Raw genomic sequence first — 12,468 nt, 5'->3', positions numbered from 1 at the left:
TTTTGGACAGATTGGCTATGCGTTTGCAGATTGAACCGGTTTGTTTTTAAGGGAATTAAACCTGGACAACAGAACAAAAATAGCGAAATGAGGGTGAGGAGAAGGTACAATTTGAGGAATAGAGAGTTATATTTTAGCTTTGTCCTTGGTGTTTTATCCCTTACTGAAGAAAACAGGTGCAAATGCATAAAATATGTAGATATTTTTGACTAATAGTCCATGGATTAGGAAGTCAAGTTTCCCGTCGTTTTCCTAGAAGCTAGCCTGGTGGCCAGAGCTGCACTGACTGTGGATATGCATGTTATTCTCTCATTCTAATGAAGCTGTCATCTTCAGTTAGTGCAGGGAACAGCTTGCCTGAAGCCTCAATGAGGCACACATGTACAAAGCATACAGTCAAATGAAAGCTGTAGGGTTCAGAGGAGGGGATGGTAGAGTGCTAGTGTGAGATCATAGAAGCCATTAGAGTTTAAGTGGGAATATTCACAAGGTACTTGGTCTTTGAAGTGATGTGTTGTTGGAAAGGGGAATGTCTATGGCACTTTAACTAATTTTACAGTACATATTATTTCTTTCTCTCTCTCTCTCTCTTTCGCACACACACACACACACACACTGTCCTCCTGTGATCTGTAGTGAGTGAGGGATGCTGCCCAGAGCAGGAGACTGAATGAATAAGACATGTTGCAGGAGCAGAGGTGAAGATCACAGGGGGAAGCCAATGCCCTGGGCTAACACCGAGCCGGTCAAGGGAGCCCTGATGAAGACCTAGTAGAAGGAGAAGGAGGGCAAGATGGAGTGAGGGAGAGTGTCATAGAGCAAGACTGAGAATTCCCTTGGTGGTGTGAAACAGGGATGAATAAATGGCAATGGTCTGCGAGGAAGCCCTGGTGTCTTTGAAAGGAAAAGAAAGATGGGAGTCTGTATAGCGACAGAGAGGGAGAGTGGTGGAGAAGAGGACAGGGTGAAGGCTGAAATGATGGACTCTGTTGGGGTGCATGGTTGGCATGGAAAGAATGAGTGATCTCAGATGATTGGAAGGGTGGTAAACGGATAAATACAAACTACATACTGAATAAAGATTGGACTCTGAGGGAGGGAAAAGACAGGCGGAAAGACAGTTGAAAAATATGGCCAGCCAAGTGTATGTTTAGGATGAAGTTCAGAGATAACATATCTAAAGGGGGAGGAGAAGAGATGGAAAGAGGATAGTAGCTTACCTTAGCTTTAGCTTTACATGGATACAAAACAGGAAAAAGGAATAGCATATTAGAAGATATAATGGATTGATGGACTTCTTTCCCAGATGCTCCCAAGTGCTTTACATTGATATGTTGGACATGTGCTGATTGAAAGGATAGAAAAATAAAAAGTGAGTACTTAGGATTCAGGATGAGATTCAGTGAGACGGGACGAGCAATCAGGATGCACTATATTTTCATCTTTACTCCTGATACGAAGCTGTTAATATATTCCAGTAAACTGGAGAGCAGTTGATTGCATAATTTGCATTCATTATTTGACCAGTGCAATCTAAAAACCCAGAATTGTCAATCATAATTGTGTGAATGAATGTCATTGTGATGGACAATTAGTTATCCCAGCAGATATAGCATGCTCCCCATAACAATCTGTAGTCCCCGATTAACACTCTAAACCAGAGCTGTTTGCTCGGCCCTTATTGGCTCTTGACTGAAACAACATTCAGAAATAGGCTTTTATCGTCCTTGTCTGGTAAAGGGCAAAGTAATTGTGAAGATAGGAAAACTAAATTCACTTTCATCTCTTTGTTGCAATTGTTTACTCACTCTGGAGACGGTCTTTGTGATTGCAGGTGTAACTGTGTTGATTGTTTCCACTTGCCACTGCAGAAATATGTATTTAATGATTATGTATTTCTATTGGTTGGTTGAATTTACATATCAATAAGGTGTTATGCCATTGGTTACGCTTGCAGATAGGGGGAGATTGTGAATGTCAATTCTTCCCAGTCTGATATTGACCTGCAAGCTATAGGTCACGTTCTGAAATACTGGATTCTATTTTCAGATTTACAATATGTAGGAGTTCATGTCCTGATGTGTGTGTGTATATACTGTATATACAGTACCAGTCACAAGTTTGGACACACCTACTCATTCAAGGGTTTTTCTTTTTGTAAATTATTTTCTACATTGTAGAATAATAGTGAAGACATCAAAACGATGAAATAACACATACGGAATCATGTATTAACCAAAAAAATGTTAAACAAATCAAAATATATTTTAGTTTCTTCCAAGTAGCCACCCTTTGCCTTGATGGCAGCTTTGCACACTCTCCTCTTTTTAAAAATGTTTTATTGAACCTTTATTGAACCTTTATTTAACCAGGCAGTCAGTTAAGCACAAATTCTTATTTAAAATGACGGCCTACCAAAAGGCCAAAGGCCTCCTGCGGGGACGGGGCCTGGGATAAAAAATAACAAATAAATACAATATAAATATAGGACACACATTACAACAAGCGAGACAACACAACAAGAGAGACAACACTACATAAAGAGACAGCAACATAGCAAAGCAGCAACACATGACAACACAGCATGGTAGCAACACAACATAATAACAACATGTTAGCAACGCAACATGGTAGCAGCACAAAACATGGTACAAACATTATTGGGCACAGACAACAGCACAAAAGGAAAGTAGGTAGAGACAATATATCACACAAAGCAGCCACAACTGTCAGTAAGAGTGTCCATGATTGAGTCTTTGAATGAAGAGATTACTTATCACCCCAGTACATTCCTCTATAGCCCCAGTACATTCCTCGATAGACAACAGTACATTCTCTATAGCCCCAACACATTCTCTATAGCCCCAACACATTCTCTATAGCCCCAACACATTCCTATATAGCCCCAGTGCATTCCTCTATAGCCCCAGCACATTCCTCTATAGCCCCAGTACATTCTCTATAGCCCCAACACATCCCTCTATAGCCTCAGTGCATTCCTCTATAGCCCCAGTGCATTCCTCTATAGCCCCAGTACATCCCTCTATAGCCCCAGCGCATTCTTCTATAGCCCCAGTACATTCCTCTATAGCCCCAGTACATTCCTCTACAGCCCCAACACATTCCTCTATAGACCCCAGTACATTCTCTATAGCCCCAACACATTCCTATATAGCCCCAGTACATTCCTCTATAGCCCCAGTACATTCCTCTATAGCCCCAGTACATTCTCTATTGCCCCAACACATTCCTCTATAGACCCAGCACATTCCTCTATAGCCCCAGCACATTCGTCTATAGCCCCAGCACATCGCTCTATAGCCCCAGTGCATTCCTCTATAGCCCCAGTGCATTCCTCTATAGCCCCAATACATTCCTCTATAGCCCCAATACATTCCTCTATAGCCCCAGTGCATTCCTCTATAGCCCCAATACATTCCTCTATAGCCCCAATACATTCCTCTATAGCCCCAATGCATTCCTCTATAGCCCCAGCGCATTCCTCTATAGCCCCAGTGCATTCCTCTATAGCCCCAGTGCATTCCTCTATAGCCCCAGTACATTCCTCTATAGCCCCAGTACATTCCTCTATAGCCCCAGTGCATTCCTATATAGCCCCAGTGCATTCCTATATAGCCCCAACACATTCCTCTATAGCCCCAGTACATTCCTCTATAGCCCCAGTGCATTCCTATATAGCCCCAACACATTCCTCTATAGCCCCAGTGCATCCCTCTATAGCCCCAGTGCATTCCTATATAGCCCCAACACATTCCTCTATAGCCCCAACACATTCCTCTATAGCCCCAGTGCATCCCTCTATAGCCCCAGTACATTCCTATATAGCCCCAACACATTCCTCTATAGCCCCAACACATTCCTCTATAGCCCCAGTGCATTCCTCTATAGCCCCAGTGCATTCCTCTATAGCCCCAGTACATTCCTCTACAGCCCCAACACATTCCTCTATAGACCCCAGTACATTCTCTATAGCCCCAACACATTCCTATATAGCCCCAGTACATTCCTCTATAGCCCCAGTACATTCCTCTATAGCCCCAGTACATTCTCTATTGCCCCAACACATTCCTCTATAGACCCAGCACATTCCTCTATAGCCCCAGCACATTCGTCTATAGCCCCAGCACATCGCTCTATAGCCCCAGTGCATTCCTCTATAGCCCCAGTGCATTCCTCTATAGCCCCAGTACATTCCTATATAGCCCCAACACATTCCTCTATAGCCCCAGTGCATTCCTCTATAGCCCCAACACATTCCTCTATAGCCCCAGTACATTCCTCTATAGCCCCAGTGCATTCCTCTATAGCCCCAGCACATTCCTCTATAGCCCCAGTGCATTCCTCTATAGCCCCAACACATTCCTCTATAGCCCCAGTACATTCCTCTATAGCCCCAGTGCATTCCTCTATTGCCCCAGTACATCCCTCTATTGCCCCAGTACATTCCTTATAGCCCCTGTAAATTCCTCTTTAACACAAATGCATTCCTATATAGCCCCAGAATCCCACTTCCCCACACTAATGTGTAAATTCCACATTTAACACAAATGTAGAGAATCCCACTTCTGACACTAATGTAGAGAATCCCACATCTGACACAAATGTAGACAATCCCACTTCTGACACAAATGTAGACAATCCCACTTCTGACACAAATGTAGACAATCCCACTTCTGACACAAATGTAGGGAATCCCACTTCTGACACAAATGTAGACAATCCCACTTCTGACACAAATGTAGGGAATCCCACTTCTGACACCAATTTAGAGAATCCCACTTCTGACACCAATTTAGACAATCCCACTTCTGACACCAATGTAGAGAGCTCAGGGACCAGCTGTCAGTGTATGGATCCAAGATACACTGCCAATGCACCAACTGGCCACTCTGCATCCAAACACTTTGCTCTCTGATATTAAGTGTCCAAATTACAGACGATTGCACATAAGACTATTATCACATATTGTGAAAAGTTTGATAGACTTTGTGAAGTAATATTTCTTGCTCTGTGTCTTTGCTCTATCTCTGTTCAACAGGTAATGAGCTACTGTATCGCACACGTGAGGGGGATGTTGTCAGGCTCAACATGGAGACGTATGAGAGGACGGTACTGGTGCACAACAAAAAGTTTGTGAGTCTCTACAACTATCTCTTTTTTTCCGTAGTGTTATTTATTAAATGTTTTATTATTAGAAATTTCCATCATATCAAAGCACCGAAAGTGTACTGAAACAATCCATCATTACCACATCATTTGATCAGGCTCGTTAACATTTTGGGTCAGTGTTGAAACGGCCAAGGTGACGACACACAACATTATGTCTCTCTGAAATCAGAAAGAGCCTCAAGAAGATTAATGCCTCTCCCGCCCATGCCCTGCACTGAGCAATCCGTCAAACGCAGTCATTCTAGGATTACCTTAATGAAAAACACTACGCATGGTTAAATGTAATCTTTTTGTATTATTTCTCTCTCTCTCTCTCGCTCTCTCTCTCTCTCTCTCTCTCTCTCTCTCTCTCTCTCTCTCTGTCTGTGCTTTTCAGGAAATGTACAAAGCCAGCAAGTATGAAGTGTCTCCTGACATGAAGCATGTGCTGCTCGCCTACAACGTGGCACCGGTGAGCTCTTTCATTTGTTTGCGTGTTTTTGGAATTAGCGGAATGACAGGCAAATATGTCATCGGTCTTTGAAGGGAAATGTGGCGAGACGGTGGGGGAGAAAAAGTAATCATGGTGTCCGGGTAGAGGCATGTCGCACCCCACTACCTCTCAGCCACCGTAGAGAGAAACCAGCTTAGTGGAACTGTACTCTTCAGAGAGTGGCCAAAACACAAACAAACCTCACAACACAGCCGGGACAGAGGGATGAGGAGGAAAATGGAGGGGTGCAGGGGATGGGGAAAACAAAGGGAGGGAATTGGGCAAGCAGGAGAGTAGAGAGTGAGAGCATAGGAGGAAAGGGAATGAGATGGGAGGTTTTTCTGCTACAGCGGTTACTGCATTATGTAATGGCTCAGGTAGCTAACTACTGCAATGTGAGATCCATGACAGTCTGAAAAATAATTAGTATGTCAGGGAATAGAAGCCCATTGAGACAACAGGGAGGCCCTGGTGGATGGAGTGTGTGTGCGTGTGTGTGTGTGTGTGTTAGACAGTGAATTTGTTATTTCATAATCGCCCTCCAGAGCCCTGGTAGATTACGGCCCTGTCCCCCAGCTGTCATTGCACAGGCGCACACACACACACACACACACACACACACACACACACACACACACACACACACACACACACACACACACACACACACACACACACACACACACACACACACACACACACACACACACACACACACATCATGCTGCTGCTTGCCCTTCACAGATAATTTCTCTCTCTCTCTCTCCCTCTCTCTCTCTCTCTCCCAACTCTTTTTTAAAAATATTTTCTTTTGGCATTTTCCAATTAAGAACATTCAAAACAAAAGTGAAAAGATATTAGACAACAATAGGACAAAGTGACAGTAACAGACGAGCGTAAAAAAAAAGAATAATTATAATTATATATGCAAACATACAATAAGAAAAAAATAATAATAATGAGACATTGGATCACCTGCCGTAGGCTACATATTATACATTACGTGTGAAACATTATGTGAGGATTATATTGCGATTCAATCAATGAGATGTGGGGGGAGATTCTCCATAGAGTCAATAAAAGGTTGCCAAATTCTGTAAAATGTCTTTAACTTATTCCTCAAGCAGTAAGTGATTTTCTCCAAAGGGATACAACTGTTAACTTCCGATAGCCACATTGCAACTGGCAGGGAGGAATCCAATTTCCATTTCAAGCGGTTCAGAATTTACTGAACGTGACTAATTACTAAGTAGAATACAATGTAATCTCCCATCATAGGGTACTTCCATTCTGATGGTAATTACTAAAACATGTTTTTAATGGCCAAGTCAATCAGTCTTCTTTATGACAGTCTCCAATCCTTCTTCTTCCAGGTGTACCAGCACTCGTTCACTGCCTTCTACATCATCTGCAGCCTGGAGACTCCGTAAGTGGCTGAAACCAACCAATGCTTCCCCTCCCCTCCTGTCTCCTGTCCGAAGCCTAGTCAGTCATGTCTTTGCACTGCCACCCCCTGGAGACAAGGAGAACTGCAAGCCAGGGGCCTTGATGACCTCATCCATCCTCACCTCCAGACAAAGACACAGGGCCTGTGACACCTCTAATTCTCTGCCCTACAGCTCACAGCACTTCTAAAGGAACAAAAAGTGGCTGTGATATATAAAACACCTGTATTTCTAGCTGTTCTTCAACATTTTGGACTGGGGTGTATAACACTGGTACTTCTGGGCAGGAGCAGCGAAGGCTGCTTGTGCAGTGGAGTGTTTTTTTTTAATGCTTTGTTTTGTTGATGATCAACTAAGAGTATTTTTTTAAGAAGGTGCTCTGTCATTTACTGAGGGGCAGTTCAATGTGTGTGTCGGTGTGTAGTATGGATGTGTGTGTGTATGTGTGTTCATATTGTGGTCTTGCCTCTCTGCTGCAGGGAGACATGGAACCTGAACCCTCCAGAGGTAAGGAACGCCCAACTGCAGTACGCAGGCTGGGGACCCAGGGGCCAGCAGCTGGTAAGAACTACAACTCCCAGCAGCACCCTCTGTCTCATCCGTACTCCATACCCCTATGTCACTGCTATTTGACAGAATCGTGTGTGTGTGTGTCCGTGTCTGGTTCTCAATGGATAGTACAATATGAATGGACTTTATCTCCACATTAGCTATTACTAGGGTTGCAAGCCCATTATAATTTACCAAAGTTACCAGAATCTTCAGTATTTTGGTAATTAACAGAGAATATATGGCAATCTATTGTAACATTGGTAATATATACTTGAATAACTTAAAAAGTATATATATCTATATTCCATACTGTATTCATTTTCTATATCTGTGTCCAAATTGTCCATGAGTTTCTTGTAGATAAACTATATGGTTCCAGAGAACACAGCCTAATTAATAAAGAAAAAGCATCTAATCAACAAATGCATAATTTTTTATTCACTCTGCAAATCTTTGAACTATTGAATTTTTTCACAACTGACACCAATTTTATTTACAACCGACATGTTAAATACATGTATAAAAAAAATATACAGAATATTTCATTCAGAAACCCTCATATTAAACACTGGTATTCACTAAGTTGATGGTTTATATTTAAGATAATGTTTTATAGCGTTGTCATTCTCTTTCATTTGAAAGTCATCTTATTTAATTATTATTTTATATATGATGTGACAAGGCCACACAGAAGCCACACACCTGTGATAATCTGAAGTACCCAAAAGGGCCACTAGATGTCTTGAGATACAATCCTTGAAAGATACCAAAATTCTGGTAGTTTATTGGTAAACTTAGAAAGTTTCCGGTAATATACCGTCCCTTTGCAACCCTAGTTGTGACCTTTCCTATAGCTATTTATGTTAAACTATCACAAGCTACCAGGCAGTCTAGCCATAGAAAGAACATTAATAAGCATTAGTCTACTAGTACTCAGAGCAGACTATCCTCTGGCACAATGCAATTAATTACCTGTAATCTCCCCGGTGGATTAATTGGCAAAGTCAATTGATTGATATCACACAGTCTCTCCTATCATTACTCATTAAACAGCCCTGATTCCAACAGTCACTTTCGTTTAAAGGAGCTTTTCTCCCAGCAACAGATTCTTGCCGTTTGGGCTATGATACTTGTTGTCAACGATAAGATGATTAGGTGGGAGAGGAAGGTGTCTGCCAATGTGAGTTCACATATACTTGCATGCATGCACACACACTCACACACATCCACACACACTTACATCAGTCCATCTGTTGTCACAATTCTCAAGCCAGCTGACGGCTTAGTCTTACACTGGCCTCTTGATCTGCTCTTTACACACACATACACACACACAGCTGTTTCTTTACACACACACACACACACACACACGCACATGCACGCGCACACACACACACGTGCACACACACACACACGCACAGCTGTCTTTTCCCATGTTGAAAGCGGTGGAATTAGGTTAAATACACAGTGTCCTTTGATGCACCAGAGGGGAGGACGGGCAGCTGTGTCTGAGTCTGTGTCTGTGTGGATGAACACTGTTCATTTAACTCCAGCTTTAGCAGTAACTTTAATCATGTTTACATACTGCTTTACTAATGTCATACTAATTTATACTGTATTCTATTGTACTGTATTTTAGTCAATGCCACTCCGACATTGCTCATTCTAATATTTATATATTTCTTAATTCCATTCTTTTACTTTTATATGTGTGTATATTGCTGTGAATTATAGATATTACTGCACTGTTGGAGCTAGGAACACAAGTATTTCGCTACACCCGCAATAACATCTACTAAATACAGTGCCTTGCGAAAGTATTCGGCCCCCTTGAACATTGCGACCTTTTGCCACATTTCAGGCTTCAAACATAAAGATATAAAACTGTATTTTTTTGTGAAGAATCAACAACAAGTGGGACACAATCATGAAGTGGAACGACATTTATTGGATATTTCAAACTTTTTTAACAAATCAAAAACTGAAAATTTGGGCGTGCAAAATTATTCAGCCCCCTTAAGTTAATACTTTGTAGCGCCACCTTTTGCTGCGATTACAGCTGTAAGTTGCTTGGGGTATGTCTCTATCAGTTTTGCACATCGAGAGACTGAAATTTTTTCCAATTCCTCCTTGCAAAACAGCTCGAGCTCAGTGAGGTTGGATGGAGAGCATTTGTGAACAGCAGTTTTCAGGTCTTTCCACAGATTCTCGATTGGATTCAGGTCTGGACTTTAACTTGGCCATTCCAACACCTGAATATGTTTATTTTTGAACCATTCCATTGTAGATTTTGCTTTATGTTTTGGATCATTGTCTTGTTGGAAGACAAATCTCCGTCCCAGTCTCAGGTCTTTTGCAGACTCCATCAGGTTTTCTTCCAGAATGGTCCTGTATTTGGCTCCATCCATCTTCCCATCAATTTTAACCATCTTCCCTGTCCCTGCTGAAGAAAAGCAGGCCCAAACCATGATGCTGCCACCACCATGTTTGACAGTGGGTATGGTGTGTTCAGGGTGATGAGCTGTGTTGCTTTTATGCCAAACATAACGTTTTGCATTGTTGCCAAAAAGTTCAATTTTGGTTTCATCTGACCAGAGCACCTTCTTCCACATGTTTGGTGTGTCTCCCAGGTGGCTTGTGGCAAACTTTAAACGACACTTTTTATGGATATCTTTAAGAAATGGCTTTCTTCTTGCCACTCTTCCATAAAGGCCAGATTTGTGCAATATACGACTGATTGTTGTCCTATGGACAGTCTCCCACCTCAGCTGTAGATCTCTGCAGTTCATCCAGAGTGATCATGGGCCTCTTTTGCTGCATCTCTGATCAGTCTTCTCCTTGTATGAGCTGAAAGTTTAGAGGGACGGCCAGGTCTTGGTAGATTTGCAGTGGTCTGATACTCCTTCCATTTCAATAGTATCGCTTGCACAGTGCTCCTTGGGATGTTTAAAGCTTGGGAAATGTTTTTGTATCCAAATCCGGCTTTTAACTTCTTCACAACAGTATCTCGGAGCTGCCTGGTGTGTTCCTTGTTCTTCATGATGCTCTCTGCGCTTTTAATGGACCTCTGAGACTATCACAGTGCAGGTGCATTTATACGGAGACTTGATTACACACAGGTGGATTGTATTTATCATCATTAGTCATTTAGGTCAACATTGGATCATTCAGAGATCCTCACTGAACTTCTCGAGAGAGTTTGCTGCACTGAAAGTAAAGGGGCTGAATCATTTTGCACGCCCAATTTTTCAGTTTTTGATTTGTTAAAAAAGTTTGAAATATCGAATAAATGTCGTTCCACTTCATGATTGTGTCCCACTTGTTGTTGATTCTTCACACAAAATACAGTTTTATATCTTTATGTTTGAAGCCTGAAATGTGGCAAAAGGTCGCAAAGTTCAAGGGGGCCGAATACTTTCGCAAGGCACTGTATGTGTATGTGAACAATAACATTTGATTTGATTTAATAAGGGGTCCTCATTAAAGGTGTTTTTCTCCTCTTCTTGTAAATCGGAGACGGATCCTTCACTGAGACGCTGAGCTTTGCTTGCTCTCTCTATCTTCCTCTCCCTCCCTTTCTCTCTAGAGGGTCTGACATGGTACATCTTTCTCTCCTGCTGTTGTCAGCCTGCCCACAATATGACCTCACATCTCCCCAGACTCTGTGTGTGAATAGCATATGGGAGGTAGCTTGGGTAGTACCTCCTTCAGAAGTGGGCCAAGCTCACTGTGTGACTCTCTGCACTGGCCTAGATCCAGTTGTTAAACTGGGCCTCAGTCAGTCTGCATCGAGGAGAACTCAAACACACCGGGGTCCCCCCTGGCCTATTTTGCCGAGCAACAGAAGTTTTAATTAGGAAGGATGGAGCTGACCATGAACTGCCCAGCAGGTAGTCCACACTTCTCCCAACAGTGGACAGAGAGGACGGCAATGCTGTACACCATTAAAGGATTAATCTGCAATTAGGATTTATATTGATATACAATATTGGTGTCCAATGTGTTGAGGAAGGGATTCATTATTCATTACGTTCTCTCTGTATTCTTGTTCATCTTTGATTTCTCACACACAACCTTTAGTCTTTTGTTTTCTCACACACAGCCTTTAGTCTTTTGTTTTCTCATACACAACCTTTAGTCTTTTGCATACAAAACTCTCGGTTTCCCTCGCTCTCTCTCCTGCTTTCTCTCTTTCTCTCCCTCTCTCCTGCTTACTCCCTCTTTCTTTCTCCTGTTCCAGAGTTATACATCAATACTTAGACCTACAGTACTACGGAGATGTAAACAAGCTGGCAGTAGCAGAATCAGAGCCAGGCCAGTCAGCCAACACTACTGCTAAATGTTTTACAATTCAAGTTGTGCAGTGAATAGGAAAGTATCTACACTATGGATAGAACCTTTTTCTCTCATATTGGCTCTATATTTCTCATGGTTAAAGCATCCTTCTGTCAACCTACAGGTCAACAAGTTTAGTAATGCAAAGGTTACATCTTCCTGTATCATAGGTGATTTATTCCACATCCTTCCTTTCTTTCTTTCTTTCTTTCTTTCCCCTTAGATTTTTATTTTTGAGAACAACATCTACTACCGTTCGACGGTGGAGAGCCGATCGATCCGTCTGGTTTCCACCGGCAAGGAGGGGGTCATCTTCAACGGGCTCAGCGATTGGCTGTACGAAGGTGAGATTGGCTGATGTGAATATTGTATTATTGGTGTTCTGGGTGGTGATGTCTATCCCATTGCATTGTCGACCCCAAAGAATGTGGCACTTGAATAAAAATTATGGAGTTATTATTTAGGCTAGTCAGA

General features: G+C 42.2%; 1 protein-coding gene across 1 annotated transcript in view; it reads left to right on the top strand.

The window, feature by feature from the left end:
• The window catches only part of LOC135522869 (dipeptidyl aminopeptidase-like protein 6), a 320,112-nt gene that overhangs the window by 264,707 nt on the left and 42,937 nt on the right, over positions 1-12,468 (top strand). Inside the window, exons 4-8 of the mRNA XM_064949517.1 lie at positions 5,060-5,154; positions 5,567-5,641; positions 7,036-7,088; positions 7,587-7,668; positions 12,218-12,338. Of these exons, the coding sequence (XP_064805589.1) occupies positions 5,060-5,154; positions 5,567-5,641; positions 7,036-7,088; positions 7,587-7,668; positions 12,218-12,338 (426 nt within the window). The remainder of the gene's footprint in view (positions 1-5,059; positions 5,155-5,566; positions 5,642-7,035; positions 7,089-7,586; positions 7,669-12,217; positions 12,339-12,468) is intronic.

This window comes from Oncorhynchus masou, chromosome 30 (genome assembly GCF_036934945.1).
Source record: "Oncorhynchus masou masou isolate Uvic2021 chromosome 30, UVic_Omas_1.1, whole genome shotgun sequence".
NCBI classification, from domain to species: Eukaryota; Metazoa; Chordata; class Actinopteri; order Salmoniformes; family Salmonidae; genus Oncorhynchus; species Oncorhynchus masou.
This window is presented reverse-complemented; position numbering and strand designations above follow the sequence as displayed.